Genomic DNA, 15,933 nt, shown 5'->3' with positions numbered 1-15,933 from the left:
GAGCTCTTAAAAATGCGACATAAAGTTGACCATGGCAAAAGCAAGGTCTGCGAAGATATCTTCCAACTTTTCCAAATGTTTGACCTTGACTTTTGTTTATAGTCAAGGCGTACAAAAGACGTAATGGAAATTGAACACATGTAATTTGAAATTGCCAGTTAGTGTCATTGGGAGCAAGTGCAATGTGTGAAATTAGTACACGATTACCTGCAGCAATCCCAGTAAGAACTTTACAATCAAGAACATTGTCTCTCATGTGGCAAACCAGTAATCTAGCATCATTGCACAATCCATTTTTTAGGCTAAGATTTTTTAAGAGCATTACAATACACCTGGGTTTCAAATGCAAACTCTGTGGAATACCAGAAGGCGTAATACTATTTAAAAACTCCATAGGATGCATACCTATTTCTTCAGGATCATACAACTGAATCAATAGAAAAATCAGTTCGCATTTCCCCGGGAAGTGTTTGTAAAATGAGGTCAATAATTTCTAGAGCTTCCTCATTTGTTGGTGTCAAAATAACACGGCTCCTAAAATCAGCTGCTGCAACATCATCAAAAATAGCTTGAATGTGGCCCTCATTGGGATGAAGGACACATTCAAGAGGTATTTCAATGCAGCCTATCAGTGGATCATCCTGCTTCGCAGGTAGCCTTCCATCGCCTAATTCAAGCAACTAATTTGCAAAAGCTTCCTCTTGTAGCCCTGCTCTCATGTTGGTGCAGTGATGGAAGATCTGGACAGTGCGCCATATAACAGAACTTTCAAGACAAACCTCAACCACTTGTGCTGGTCGAGCACGCTTTACTATTGGAAGAGTTTGCCTGAAATCACCACCTAAAAGAATAACTTCTCTTCCAAAAGGAGAGTCATTAAATGTCTTCAAACATTCTGTTGATAGCTTCAATTGCATGTTTAGGCATCATGCTGGCCTCGTCAAAGATGATAACATGTTGCATTCTAAGAAAATCAGCATGTTTACTATTAGATTTAACATTACATGTACTGTTGTACAAGAGCAGCTTTTTCAGCTTGTGCCTCATTAATCCTCCTCATAAAATCCGCCATCATCGATAGGCCTGCCATAATACAGCGGGGTTGTTTGGTTCCCCGTGAATTAAAATAAAGAAAAACATTAGGCGTATTTTTTGTAGTGGCGCTATGTTCACAACATTTTGCATTGTATTGCTCCACATGGTATCATCATCTAGAAGATGACCTGCAATGCAAACCTCCCTAAAAGTTCGACAAATATTTCCATCAACCGTTTTTAAATAGTTGAAAGATGTGGCACCAGGAACATGCAATAACAGTATGCGGAGGAAGAATCGCTTTCCTTCTCAGTTACTGGCATTATACATCCTGGTGATAGTTTTTTCAGCACCTTTTTGTCTTGGCCGCCATACTTTATTCTTTTTAATAAAAACAAAATGGTATGGGATATCTGTATACAAAAACTGCCTGGTATATTCATAGTTTTGATTCAAAAGAAACCAAGACGTGAAAGCATTAGTGTTTTGAACCTCAGCTCTTAGTGCTGCAGCACCTTCCTCTCCATCTCTGAAAAAGACACGTTGATTGTTAGGGATATGCAAGGGAAGGGGTACAATGCTATGACTTTGTGAGTGCATGGGAAAAGCAAATAGGCGCCACGCAGCTTCAGGAACGTTTTTACTTCATCATTAATTTCAACATGCGCTGTGTTATAACCTTTATAAAGGTATTTCACACCTTTTATAGAAACACACGCTTCAAAGTTAATGTGGGCATTAAACTTTTTGGAAAGGTAGGGATTGTAAGGGACAATCCACCTGTTATCCAAATCAACACCTCTGATTGTGACCGTTTTCCCATTGTCAGGTCTGGCACAAAGTGGATAACCATCAACATTAATGACAGTCTCATCCCCAAAGTGTTTGGGAAAGTTTTTAGTGCACTTACCACCAGCCATACATGAGGAGTTATTATTGAGGTGACCACAGGGACCATAAACCATAGTGGACTTTGTGATAGAATAAAGTTCTGATTCTAAGTTTGCGTCTGGAATTGTTGCAGAAATGAGAGAATCAATATTATCAGCATTCTGAAGCCTGAAGTCATGGGACAAATGTAAAAGCATGTGTGCGGGGAAAAGCCTATTTTTTAAAACTCGATTACGTCAACATGAGCAAAGAGAAAGCCAAGAACACCATGCTTTTAATCCTCCTTCAATATATGTCATATTGACCTAACAATAAATTGTCAACAATTTGATTTGTTCTTGACTTTTACCTACAACCCTAAATGGTTAGGGGTTGCAGGTAAAAGTCAAGAACAAATCAGGTTTACCTTTTCTTGCAACCAAAGCCATAGCATCAAGGTATAACTGATGCATACTTCTAGGGCTTCCAGGAAAGGTTGAGGGTAAAATGACAATATTACCTGCTCGCAAGTTACGTTCGTTTGCAACATTGCTTAAATAGTCAATGAGGCCACTGTAAGTATCAGCCCGTAGCTGCTGTTGATTGTTGCGTAAAAAGTCAAGGCGTCTTCCCTCAACTTTAACATAGGAATCAACAACAAACTGTTGAAACAACTTGCTAGACAAATGCATAGCATAAAATTGTCTCCGTATGGCTATTCTATACACGTAATATTGGAGCTGTGTGACATGATTGCGACGTGCAGTTGCAAGTTCTGCAACATGGTCCATATTTTGATCCAACCCAGGTTCCCCTCTAGGAAATATAATGGGATAGGTCATTGGGTCAATGTTGACTAACTATAAGAAATATGGCGCAAAGGTTGAGTATTGCAGCTACTTCTTCATGAAGTGTACCTGCGACGGTCTGGTCCTTCCCTCATGATCATAGAAACTTTGGAAGAGGGCCTATTTTCACGAACAGTTTTTGCATTTTAAATAGTAGCCACATTGCGATAGGCTGCTGCAAAAGGCGAAAGTCGATCAAAGACAGTTTGCACAGTGTGCATCACTTCTCTGTTGCATTGATTATTGGCAGGGTTGTTCATGCGAATATTTAATGCATTGGCTGCCTCAGTAATATACAACTGGCTGTAAGGAGGCACTATGTTTTCATTGGGATGTAAAGTACCATATCTATGAAAAATCTGGCCACAAATTCTAAAACAGGGAGGGCCATGTCCTGGAGGAGAGCGAATATTTGCAGCCAGAGAAGCAAAACTGAACGAATTTTTGTAGCATCGAATAAGGTGGCGAAATTTTTTAGCTAATTCAGAATTGCTTGTTAGTGGATCTTGTAATTCAGATGGATAAGAATGTAAATGTGGCATTTGGACTTTGCTGTCAGTGCAGCATTTAAAATTCTTTTTATTTTGAAAGTGTAATACAAAACAATCGTCACAGAGGATATTAAAAGGTCCTAAGAAGTGAATATCGAGCAAAGGCTGCATATTATTGCATTCTTTTGCAAGGATTTACAAAATAAAAAGGGGCGAAATGTTAAGGTTTAGGTAATTGCTTCAAAGAAAATGGGGAAAGATTGATAACAGATTAAGTGCGTAAAACGTAAAACCAATGTCTAACCAATCCGTCCTCGTTGTCTCGTGGTTGCGTATGTATATTCTGGTGATCTCGTGAATGCCCCGGCCTAAAATTAAACTCCGGGTTGCGAAAACACGTGAAACGAATAAGGTTTCTGATTGGTTATTAAATTATAGTCCGGCGCAAAAGGATTGACAGCCTTCAAACTCCGGATTAATAGTCTGGATTAATGGTCCGTATTAATGGTCGGGGTGGCTAGGTCGAAAATGTCGATTTTTTGCAGTGGCGAAGATCATGGTAAGAAGGGACATATCTTTAAAAAAATGTATAAAAAGGTTGGTAGGACGATGAGAAGGTTACGAAAAAAACAAATACTATATATATGTTTTGAAATATGTACCAGCATTGTTTTTTTTTTGTGCCATGCGTCACATATGCCTCACCAGCTACATAGTACTATGCTGTGAAAGAATTTAATGCGTCACATGCGTCACATTCAAATCTTTAAAAAAATAGTATCTGTATCTAAGTCTAAAATTTCAGAGATCTGAATTTCAAGAACAAAATTGAATAGAATAGTGGCCTTTTTCATCCTAGAGAAAGTCAAAAGGGCCTCTGTAACTCGAATTTGTTAGACACGCACGTTGGCTTGAGCCTAGTTTGTATGAGACTACTCTTCTGTAACGAATCCAGTGATATGATAAGAAAGATTAGGCGCCAAAATTTAAAGAAAATGAAAGTGAAATCAAATAATATTCAACACAAGAAAAAAGCTCTCATGCTAGCCTAAAATAAAGTATAAAATAAAGTATAAAACCTAATATAGAATTGCAAACGATATAAATAGCGCTGAGGAGCTTGAGAACAAAGACAGTTGCAGAACGTATATTTCAACCTACTCAAAAGCAGATTTAAGTGTTGTTCCAAATCAAAAGGCGTTCACTGACATCATATTAGAGGCATTTTTCATAGGTACGCCTAAGGCTAAATGTCGAACACTGGGCTACTTGTACAGAGGATCATACAGATGGTGAGCATCAACACTACCACATGGCATTGAAACTGAGTGGAACCCGTCGTTCTTATATTCCATGCGTCACAAGTGGGTACCAATGGGTATAAAGTAAATTGGTATAAAGTAAATGCCATTTTCTCTTTCTTTTACCAAAAGTCCATAATTTGCCCATTTGACAAGTTAATTTGAGAAATAATAAAGGTAAACAGACTATGCGTGCATCACTTCGCTGTAAAATTAAAATTGTCTCTAAACTAACCTCGTTTTCATGTTAGTATGTCTATTCCGGCTGTGTATTTTGCGGAATGGAAATGGATATTAAAATAGTTCCATTAGTCCCAGGTTGTCCTTAGTTACCCACGCGGTGGAAAATGAATGACGTCACCACCTCCTTTTTTAAGTTATTTAGCCTTAAAGTTATAACTGCAATGCAAATGGTTGCGTTGCGAAGCCTATAGGATTTTTTATTGAACAATGACTTTACCTACGACAGCAAGAATTATAGACAATGTTTTTTATTAGCTTTATATACCAGGACAGAAGTAAACTCTGATAATCTCAATAACATGTAACTTCCTAATGAAACGTAAAACATGTAGAATGTGTAAGAACTGGCTATCTACCTAACAAAATATTTAAAAGCTATAGAGCTGGGAATTTATATCTTACAATCTATTTATCATAAATATATTCCGTATGCGAAGTTATATTACCTTGATAATGTTAAAACTAGACAAAGCTTTTTATCGCTTTAACATTTTTCCGCCCTGTGTTTACGACTATTTTTGGTTATTGAAGTCTCACCATTAGATCAAGTGACTTCATGTCCTGTTTTCTTAAGAGCGACTGCTTTTATCGTTTATGTAGTTTAACTGGCATAACAATTAAATATTTAGTGAACTTACTTTGTATGAAAAATATTGGGTATAGACAGCAAAATCTATCAATTTTTTTTATCTATTTTTGAGCTATCTTTCATTATATTAACCTGAGAGGAGCTATTGTTATTTGGTTGTTATACACACAAATTTTGCGAATTTAATTAAACGGGATTAAGGAGACAATCAACATTATATGTAATATTGATTGTTCAGCAACCGTTTCCACAAATGTTATTGTGTCGGTGATTTATCTTTTCTCTTGTTAGGTGGATATTAAAAGGGCCTAATTACATGGTCCATTTAAAATGTAAAGGAAGATATGGCTATGAATACATTATGAAAGAAGTTGCAAAGCATTTTATGATGAAGGTAGGAGTGATTTCTACGTTTGCACCTCTCAGATTTGGAGTTTGTAATGTCAATGGAAATTGCGGATTGGCTTCTCCTGATGATAACAGGTCATCATCTTAACATTCTTGTTTTCTTTAACTTCCACACTATTGAAGTTGTATAAAAATGTTCTGTTATACAAGCGGTGTGTTTTGTAAGGGTAAAAGAAGAATTGACGTCAAGAGTTGTTCGTTGGCCTTGGCCCTGTAAAATTGAGTTCTTTCTGCAAAAAAATGTTTTTATTTTCTCTGGCATCTCTTAATTTGCTTGGAAACGGGACAGGTTAGGGGATAGGAACAGTAAAATAAGGTCGGGATAAATTGAAAAGTTTTAATGATTGGAAAAAAAGGAGTGCATGTTACGGCCAGTGCAGTAATTACACCAACATAATTTTTTAGATCCATGTAAACCACTGGAGGATGAATATGTGTGCTAAATTAAGCGACATGTTAAAACATTTCACCACTGACGCTTCATCAACACAAATCCATTGTTGTTACTATGGAAAAATTGTAAGTGAATATTCCTATTCCTCAGAAACACTATTTGTTTCAACCTTCGAAATTTTTAAGAAAGGAAGACCTTCAGCTCCTTTTTATAAAAAAATACCCTCAAGTAAAAGGTTGTGGGGGTTGTATATCTTTCTTTCCATTAGAGCACTAACTCAGCATGTCATCTACCCTGCGATTTACAATACATTAATGGTGAACGTATCAAGATGATAACCATCGTTCCATCAAGTCTGTATTTTTTAAGGAATGGAATCCCTAAAGAAAACCATGTTTGGATGTATGGTGTATTCTAATTTTATTTGTGCAAAAGTTTGGAATTTACGTAATAAAAAACACTAACACTAACTAACACTTTCTTTCTTTCTTTCTTTCTTTCTTTCTTTCTTTCTTTCTTTCTTTCTTTCTTTCTTTCTTTCTTTCTTTCTTTCTTTCTTTCTTTCTTTCTTTCTTTCTTTCTTTCTTTCTTTCTTTCTTTCTTTCTTTCTTTCTTTCTTTCTTTCTTTCTTTCTTTCTTTCTTTCTTTCTTTCTTTCTTTCTTTCTTTCTTTCTTTCTTTCTTTCTTTCTTTCTTTCTTTCTTTCTTTTGATATTAGATAAATTTTTTTAGACAATCACAGAAGCTGTGGAGAGTTGTTCATTCCATGCATGCTTCTTATAACGAGGTGGAAAATATTTTTAAAATTAAAATCGTTTCCCGTTTCAAAATAGCTATTCGATTTCGCCACCACGTAACATTATTTCTTTATGTTTTATTAGATCAGAGAGGTGGTAGGATATCTGAAGCCACAGAATATATACCCATGCGTTCCACCTGTTGATTGCCAAGATATTTTAAAAGCATATGATAGGTATGTTGTCGTTTTATATCATAAATGCTTTGCCTCCCTGTTTCTCTTTCGTGATACTTAAAATATTTAAAGAAAAGATGCAAGTGAGCGAAAGGTAGTCTTGTAAGATTTAGCTATTTTTTCGACCTCTTTTAACGTTGATCTTCGATAACGTACGATAACGTTTGATATTCGACAGATTGCAAGATCTAAGACAAACCTCTGACTCGCAAAACAGTGACTTAGTTGATGAAAAACTTGAAGAGGAAATCAGCGAAGGAAAAATCAGCTGGACTGCGAATTTACAAAGCAAAAATTTGTTGTCTCCAAGATCAGGTAAATTCTCTGACACTAAAACATCGTGAGCGTATGCGTCATTATTAGTGTGTCCGTGTGTGTGCACCGCAGTGTTAATTTTGTGTGTCTCTGTACCATCTACCGTTAAGACAAAAATATAATTTTGATATGTTTTTAACTGTCTGCTGTTATAGAATAAAGAGTGCGGCAAATGTTTGTTTTCAATACACGAAAAGTGTTTTTACACGCTAATCTTTCCAAATTCACATCTTATGTCCTGTGTAAGTATCTGGAAGATTTGCCCTAGGATATGCCTAAACGTTTTAAACATTTCTTCTAAACTTGTTTCCTGTTGATTTTAAGTAATTTAAGGTAAGCGATGCTTCTGACCGGAGGACCTTACAAATATGCAAAATTTATGAAATTATGAAGATTTGAATGTTTTATACTCAGAAGTAGATATTTGTATTTTGTTTGTGTTTGTGTTTTAAGCGAGCAGACATCACAGATCTCTTGGGTTTGAAAAAATAAGAAATTTAACAAGCCCGCCACCTCGCAGAAAACGCAGACGAAGACAACTTACCACGTCGAACAAAGTAAACAAAAAAGAACACTTGTCTGAAATAAAAGAAATAGTGCTTGAAGATGAGAATACAGATACTTTGTTATATCAAGCGTTCGGTAAAATACACGAAGAAAAATGTATCCAAGATTCATCTGGTGAAGATTTAACTGCAACTATTATTGAGGGTAAACGTTCGAATAAATTTATAATTGAACGAGGTAGTATTCTATCGAATGATGCAGCGGTCATCAATAATTTTCCACAAATCTCACAAATCTGTGACAAAGAATCTAGTCATAATTCAGATACCGGGTGTATTAAAAAGGAGAGAATAATCGACCACAGGAAAGGAGATACCCCATATTGTGGTAGTAGTCATTAGCGAAACCTGTGATGATTTGCAGAATAATAGCAAAGTTGTTTAAGTAGCAATTTTGTTCAGTGATGATGAAACTGACTCAGATCGTACTTTAAATTTAAATAATAGGGGGAGGGGGTCACACTAGAATTTTAAAGCATGCTGTAAATTTAAAACACGATTTAAAGCATGCTTAACAAGACGTATGATATACGCAAACAACCTCGCGAATAATGTTTACAAAAAGCTGTCTATCAAATTGGGATTTTTGTTACGAAGTTAGACACGACATATTTTACTATTCAGATACGCAATAATATTTGTTACACACTTATTTTTCAAAATTGATTTGTGAGACCTTCCTGAACGGAGAATTCCTCGAACTTTTAATTTTCGATGGGTCCGTCTTGGGTGAACCGACTGACAGGAAGAAGAAAGACCACAAACCCACAAACCCCAAAATTTGCGAAATTCATTAATTCAGTTAATTCTGCCTACATTCACTTTTAAAAAGTTTGGTGGAAACACCTTTATTTACTAGTTAGTTAAACAAGTGTTTTGAACACTTGTCTTATCTTTTTTTTAAAAAAAGAAAAAAGAAAAATAGTTACCAAGATGAGATTCGAACACACGACGACTCCCGTGTCGGTGCTCAGAGAGGCAAAAATTTCCATTCTTGTAGGACACATTTGCGTTTTAATACAAGCTCACGAGCTTGTAATTAATGTGAACGCATTTTTGCTTTATTAAAATGCCTTTCAAATAATCGTTGAATAAAAAGGACACGTCTAAATCAAAATATGTGTTTCTAAATTCTAAAAAACCACACATATTGATTAAACATTAAATATAATAAGTCGAGCAGTATCTTCAAATTCTCAATATATGAAAAATTCTGCATCATCGTCGTGAATCGCATCTAGTAATATTTCAATAAGACTACCACTGGTAAAAGGAAGAGAGAACGTTGGTCAAAAATACAAACAAGAACGTTAGTCGATATGTGTGAAAAGAACATTTTAATGATTTTGAAACAGCGAAACATAACTCAGTTTGGTCGAAAGTCAAGGATTGAGTCAATGATGTTAGATCTGATAAAACGATGAAACAAATTAAATTTATAAAATCAGAATGTGTCTTTTTCCCCTTGCAGCATACTTTCGTCGTAAAAACGTTTTGAGTTTTATCAACAAAAAATTTTCTTTCTCGCATCCATTTTAACATCTGCTTCACTCAATCCGGTTTTCCAATTAAAAAAATGATACGCGTCTCTTAGCAAAATACTAATATCGAAGCGCACGATACGCTACTACTTTCAATTTCCCATAAACAAAACATTGGCGCAACATTAAAATCTAAACAAACATGGCGAAAATTCTTAGTAGAAGAACAGTTATCCTTCTCTTACTACGGCGACGTTTGTCAAAGAAAAGAAGGTTTTGGGTTCGAAAATTGTTCCAAGAGAGAGAAGCAAAAGGAGAATATTATCTTGTCGTTTGTGATATGAGATTGCATGATGAAGAATATTTCTTCCGATATTTTAGAATGAATCCACAGCAGCTTGAAATTCTTCTTTCCAAAGTGGGACCACATATTTTAAAATCATCTAGAAGGAAATTTATAGGCCCTAGTGAAAGACTCTTTCACTTTGAGATATCTCACAACTGGTGATGCACAGACAACAATAGCTGCAAATTATCGAATAAGTCCAACTACTATTGGCAGAATAATAGCTGAAACCTGCGCAGAAATCTGGAATGCACTGCTCGAGGAATATGTTGCGCCCCCCCCCCCCCCCCCCCAAGTCAAAAAAAGATTGGAAAAAAATTGCTGACGAATTTGAGAGAATCTGGAACTTCCCGCATTGCATTGGTGCGCTGGATGGAAAACATGTTGTTGTGCAAGCACCTGCCAATACAGGCTCTTTGTATTTTAATTACAAAAAGATGTTTTCTATTGTCTTGATGGCTATTTGTGATGCCAATTATTCCTTCACTATGGTAGATATTGGTAACGTTGGTCGAAACAGTGACGGGGGTGTTTTTTCCAACAGTAGAATGGGAGAAGCATTTTTGGAGAATAAACTAAATGTTCCAGAGCAAGACAAATTGAGAAGTACCAACACCTATTTTCCATATTTTTTGGTTGGTGATGCGGCATTCCCTCTAAGGGAAAACCTCATGAAACCATATCTAAAAAAGACACTGGGTCTTAAAGAAAGAATCTTTAACTACCGACTTTCAAGGGCGCGTAGAACTATAGAGAATGCATTCGGTATTGCAGCCTCAAGATTTTGTGTTTTAAGACGTCCAATAAATGCAAGAGTTCACGTTGTTATACATATCACTAAAGCAGTAATAGCTTTACACAACTTTTTGATGGCAGGGAAGGAATTTTACTCGGAAACTTCAAGATATTGTCCCATCTGGTTATGGTGATACGTCTACAAAATTGGGAGAATGGAAGAATGAAATTGGGAATACAGATGCACTACAGTGTATAACAAGAGCTGGGTCAAACAATTATTCAAAAGACGCAAAAACAATACCAGAAAAATATCGTGATTATTTCAGTTCTTATGATGGTCAAGTAAATTGGCAGTGGTCTATGGTGACTAGTACTTAACAAATGACAAAACAAAAACTATATTCAAGAAAACAGAAAGACTATCTTTTTAATATATAACTAATATACTTAAAAATCCAAAATATAATAAACTTGAACTGCATATATATTTTTTACTTTTGTCCAGTTTACATTGAAACATAAAATTTTGTTGAACATGTCCTTAATCATCATGTTCATAGCCTAAAAATATTTGCATTATCTTTATTCTGGCTTCATTTTTTGCCGCTTTGTAAGTTCACGAAACTGTTCAACAAGACTTTTGCAAAATAAAACATCCGAATCATTGTGATCCAGCTTCTCCATCTGTTTTAACCCCTCCTCCTGTTTGCTCTTCTTTAAATCTGCAGCAAGAGATTCCCTTAACAAGTCATCAATATCAGTTTTCCTTTTGGACTTTTTTGTTGAAGGTGAGGCTGAATCACAACAGAAGAATTTAATTGATGTGCACTAGCAGAATCAAAGTCAGGTTGTGTCATAAAGTTAATTCCATCTATCTGATTTTTGGAATTAATCGGTATCGGAGAGGGAGGTGGGGTAAACAAGTTGGTGTCAGTTTGTTTCCCAGATACAACGTTATATAAAAATAACAGTTCACTGAAAAATTCACACTGGGGCAATTTTTTGTGACCAGATCCAGAACGTGTTGCCTGTTCTCTTTTTCTTATGCATCGTCGATAATTATCCTTTAATTTCAGAAACCTTTTCTGCAGTGCGGTTTCTAAAAGAAATTAAGGAAGATTAATGCTTTATTAAATATATATAATGAATCCAAGGTTAAGCATATTTTCTAGGTGTAAAACAAGTTCAAATAAAGCTACAATCCTGGACAAAATATAGTGACAAAAACCTAAATTTTTTTCCTAATATCTCCCTTTTCCCCTCTAATATCAATGCGTTTGAGCCATGCGTACAGGCTGGAAAGCCAACATTGATGCTGGGGAAGAGGTAATCTTGAAAAACTACATAGTTTTTCCACAATTTTTCTCCAGGGTTGTAGCAACTATATACATCTTTGTTTGGCTAGCTACATTTCAGTACATTACAACAGAAATCTTGACAATAAATATCATTTTCATTATTTTTACCTGGATGTTGTAAAGCAGCTGATAATCTTCTCCATGCTTCTGCTATTTTGTACTTATCCTTGTGAGCTTTAGAAGATATATTCCAAATACAAGGATATTTTCCTATTTCGTCAGTACGAGATGAAAGAAGGTTCACATTGGTTTTATTATCATCTTCCACTTCTTTTTGTGTTTCTTCCACTTCTTTTTGTGTTTCTTCTATATCATTCGTGCTGTTGTTGGTGGTAAAAAGAGCTACTGCTTCCTGCGAGGTTTCTTGCATAATTTGTGACTGTCCACAACTAGAAAATATCCCTGATTGATGAAGAACATCTATAAAAGTTTCCACCGGTATTTGTTGTTGCTGTGGATTCTCAGCTAATTTGAATGCGGTTGTTTTACGAAAAAAGAACGCTGATTGGCTGATTCACTGACTGATACTTCGTAGCACGCGAAAAAGTTGGATTGATTTCTACTTTATTTGTGCACGCACAGTTTACTTTTAAATACGCGTCTTTCAGGATTTTTATAAACTGCGCATGCTCATTGATACGATACGTTCCGATACGCGTATCATTTTTTTAATTGGAAAACCGGCTTCACATGTAAATAAACATTTGTTATGTATGATTTTAAAGCCTCGCCTCCACTTGAGCGTACAAGCAGAGAGATCAAGCGATCCGGGAAGCGTTTTCTACTCCCCAGTCGTCACAAGCACGATGGAGCAAACAAAAAGGCGTAATTTTTTTAGTTTGTAAATGTACCCAAAAAACAAAGATATCTGCCGACAAAAGAAAAAGATTTCTGGTATTGATCCTTATCAAATGGAATTGGAAGATGTTGATACTTAAACTCCTAAAAATAGAAGATTTTGGATGCTACAAATATTCAAAGAAAGTTCATTATAAGAGGAATTCTATTCCTTAGAGAAACAGGCAAGAATGAATTACAATATTTCGCATGTCACCAAGTACGTACGAAAAGTTGTTCGAAAGCGTTGCACTGTTTTTATTGAAACTCTTTTCCAAAAGAGAAGCCATAAAACCTTATTAAGTATTATTAAGTAATTATTAAGTATTATTAATATTAAGAAACACATCAGGTAAAGTCATGAGACATTCAAGCATATGCCTATTTGAAGGTTCAAATTATACAAAACAACACAACCAGAAACAACAACAACAAAATTCAGCTCCTATTTTCACCATCATGTTGGCTTTGCGACTAAGCCTTTGAAGGTTTAGAACTAAACTTTTGACAAACAACATATCTGCATCATCATCTACTGATTCTTTAGCTTTAAGAAGGGAGGTTGCCACTTTTACAATCAAATCATCGATTTTTTGACTTTGTTCCTTTGATTGGTTAATAAAAGTCTTTACCTCTTCTAATTTTCTACGTTTTCCCACACCTATTTTTGGTGTGGAGAGTTGTTCTTTAATTAAAATTGAATCGTCAATAGTTACGGTTGTGCAGTTGTCATTGGCTGTAACTTTTGATTTACCAACAGACTTGTTGTTAACGGTTACTTTTGTGTGGCTACTGGCACTACTGGTTGGAGTTTTAGGAATATTTACACTATTAAAAAAGGTTCCTTCTGCTGTCTAGAAATCTGAATTTTCTGATGTAGATTTAGTAAGAGTTAAATTACTATATTTTTCCCTATTTGTAACATTGTCCCGGATGAAGAGCAAACTATCGAAATGTTGACATCTTGGAGTTCTTTTGTATCTTGCCCCAGACCTTGTTTGCTGATCAATTTTCTTAATACATCTCATCATCCAATCTCGAAGATTTTTCCAACGCTTTGATAGTTCCAATTCTAAAAATATAAGAAAAAATTACAAATGTAATTCCCATTTACAATTTTTTTGTTTTGTCTGTGTTTCCGAACACCAAAAATTTGTGTCCAAAATTTTGATTTTGATTTACTGTGATCAAATATCTTAAATGCTAAGCACCAGGAGATGAATAAATAGAAAGTTTTCTTGGATATTGATAAAAAAAAGCTGGAAAATATCATGAAAAAACAGGAAACTCTTACCATCATATTCTAATTTTGATGCCATCGTTTTTCAGGCTTCCTATTTCTTGTTGTTGTCTTCGAAAGCTGTAGTGCTTGTGTCCCAGAGACACCTGTAATTTCTCACTTCATATATTAGAAGTTCATCATCAATTTTTATCTCCACTTCCATGTTCTCTTCAGCAGTAGGATGTAATTCCATTTCCTCTTCAACTCTAGCTGTATGAATTTCGAGCTGTGCTTCTTCTGCAAGTGATCCAACTCCAAGTTGTAGTTGTTTCTTTTGTTTGTAAACTTCAAATGCATATCCATTAAGATTAATAGATCATCTTGATAATAAAGATATCTTTATTTCTATCCTTGCAAACAAAAATTTTCTTATTGTTTTTTTACGTTTTTGTGCAATTTTATTGGCGAAAACTCAGCGACAAACTACCATGCGACAAAAGAAGAATCCAATCCTACTTTTGTCGTTTGAAAGTTTCGTCGCTTCGGCAAGACTGCGAATCACTATTGCGCAATACCTCATTTGCAAACCAATAGATCGCTCGGTCGCACCACTTGTACGCTCAAGTGGAGGTGAGGCTTAAGTTTCGTTTTTAATTTTGTTTACAACTCTCCCTTTGACGTTATCGGCAACTTGCTTCAAGCATGCTTTGATTTTATACTAAGCATGTTTTGTTCTAGTGTGATATCCCCCCCCCCCCCCCCGCACTTCTGAATGTTGAAACGACAAAGTTGACATTGTAAGTATGTATCAAATGTTCCCATTTTATTTATTTCAAATTTTAGAAATTTTTGGTGATTATATTTCCACTAAATTATTTTAATTTAATTATTTATTTTTTAAATATTTTACTGCCTGGTATTAAAAAAAACAATGTTATTTTTGTACTAATTTCTGCAAAAACTGAAACCCGTGAAAACTATACAGTAAGCGACAACACAGGAAGCGCAAATTAATTCCTCAAATATCGTTCATTTGTGGTGACATTTGTCGGCGCGAAGTAAAAACACAAAGTATGATTAAGAAAAGTTAAATTGAATATATATTGAATACATGATTGCTGTATATATTAGTGTGTATTTAATTGTTGAAATTTCATTTAAAAGTGCTTAGCCGTTTTTACTTTTATTGTTTACGAAATTAAACATTAATTTCTTAGGAAAGTCGTGAACTATGGTGGAATTACGAGCTAAAGCAAACTTACAGTGACTTACTTTATGGGCAGAAACTTCCGCAGAAAAAACTTTTTAGCCTTTTGGCCGCGAAAGTTTTTAGCTAAACCATATTCTAAATTACAGAAAATTTTCGACTCGCGAAACTGTTTTCCATCCAATTTTTTTTGTTTCATAGCGATGGCGATTTTGAGTGGGAATAAGGTAAATCAACCCAGCAGATTTTTTTCATATCCACCTGATTAACCCTTTGCATACTATGCATAATAGTTCATGGAATGCAATGTCCCAGGCCTAATTTAATTAATAATGTATTATATATAAAAAGTAGAATACCTAGTGCATTTTTGTTTAATTTTCTTAGTATGTACATCAAGTTAAAATATTTATTTTACAAAAAGCTAGTTTACCTATTTGTTACTGTTTGGCCAGATTTCTTTTTTTTTTTTTTTAAATATTATCTTCTTTCAGAATGCTTAAATTTTGAAACTTAAAAAGCATAGCCAATACAAAATTATTTTATGCTAATTTTATCAGGTAAAAAACACCACATTGTGAATACAAATTAATTACCTTTTTTTAGATTCTCAGGAAATGGGGCACAGTTTGATTGTTAAGCCATTTTGAGTTGGTTTTTTATTATTTAATGCTCTCGTTTAACATGTTGTTTTTATGTTGTGTTTGACTTT

General features: G+C 34.9%; 1 protein-coding gene across 2 annotated transcripts in view; it reads left to right on the top strand.

The window, feature by feature from the left end:
- LOC130626093 (protein artemis-like) overlaps positions 1 to 15,653 on the top strand; it is a 40,696-nt gene extending 25,043 nt beyond the window's left edge. The window contains exons 10-16 of one of the 2 annotated variants that reach the window (XM_057441199.1): positions 5,669 to 5,771; positions 6,191 to 6,304; positions 6,448 to 6,581; positions 6,911 to 6,965; positions 7,060 to 7,151; positions 7,330 to 7,466; positions 7,920 to 15,653. In XM_057441199.1, coding sequence (XP_057297182.1) covers positions 5,669 to 5,771; positions 6,191 to 6,304; positions 6,448 to 6,581; positions 6,911 to 6,965; positions 7,060 to 7,151; positions 7,330 to 7,466; positions 7,920 to 8,374 — 1,090 coding nt within the window. In that variant the 3' untranslated portion in view covers positions 8,375 to 15,653. The remainder of the gene's footprint in view (positions 1 to 5,668; positions 5,772 to 6,190; positions 6,305 to 6,447; positions 6,582 to 6,910; positions 6,966 to 7,059; positions 7,152 to 7,329; positions 7,467 to 7,919) is intronic. The other variant, XM_057441200.1, reaches the window with a different exon arrangement.
- Positions 15,654 to 15,933: the final 280 nt, after the last annotated feature.

The sequence above is a fragment of the Hydractinia symbiolongicarpus genome, chromosome 14 (assembly GCF_029227915.1).
Source record: "Hydractinia symbiolongicarpus strain clone_291-10 chromosome 14, HSymV2.1, whole genome shotgun sequence".
NCBI classification, from domain to species: Eukaryota; Metazoa; Cnidaria; class Hydrozoa; order Anthoathecata; family Hydractiniidae; genus Hydractinia; species Hydractinia symbiolongicarpus.
This window is presented reverse-complemented; position numbering and strand designations above follow the sequence as displayed.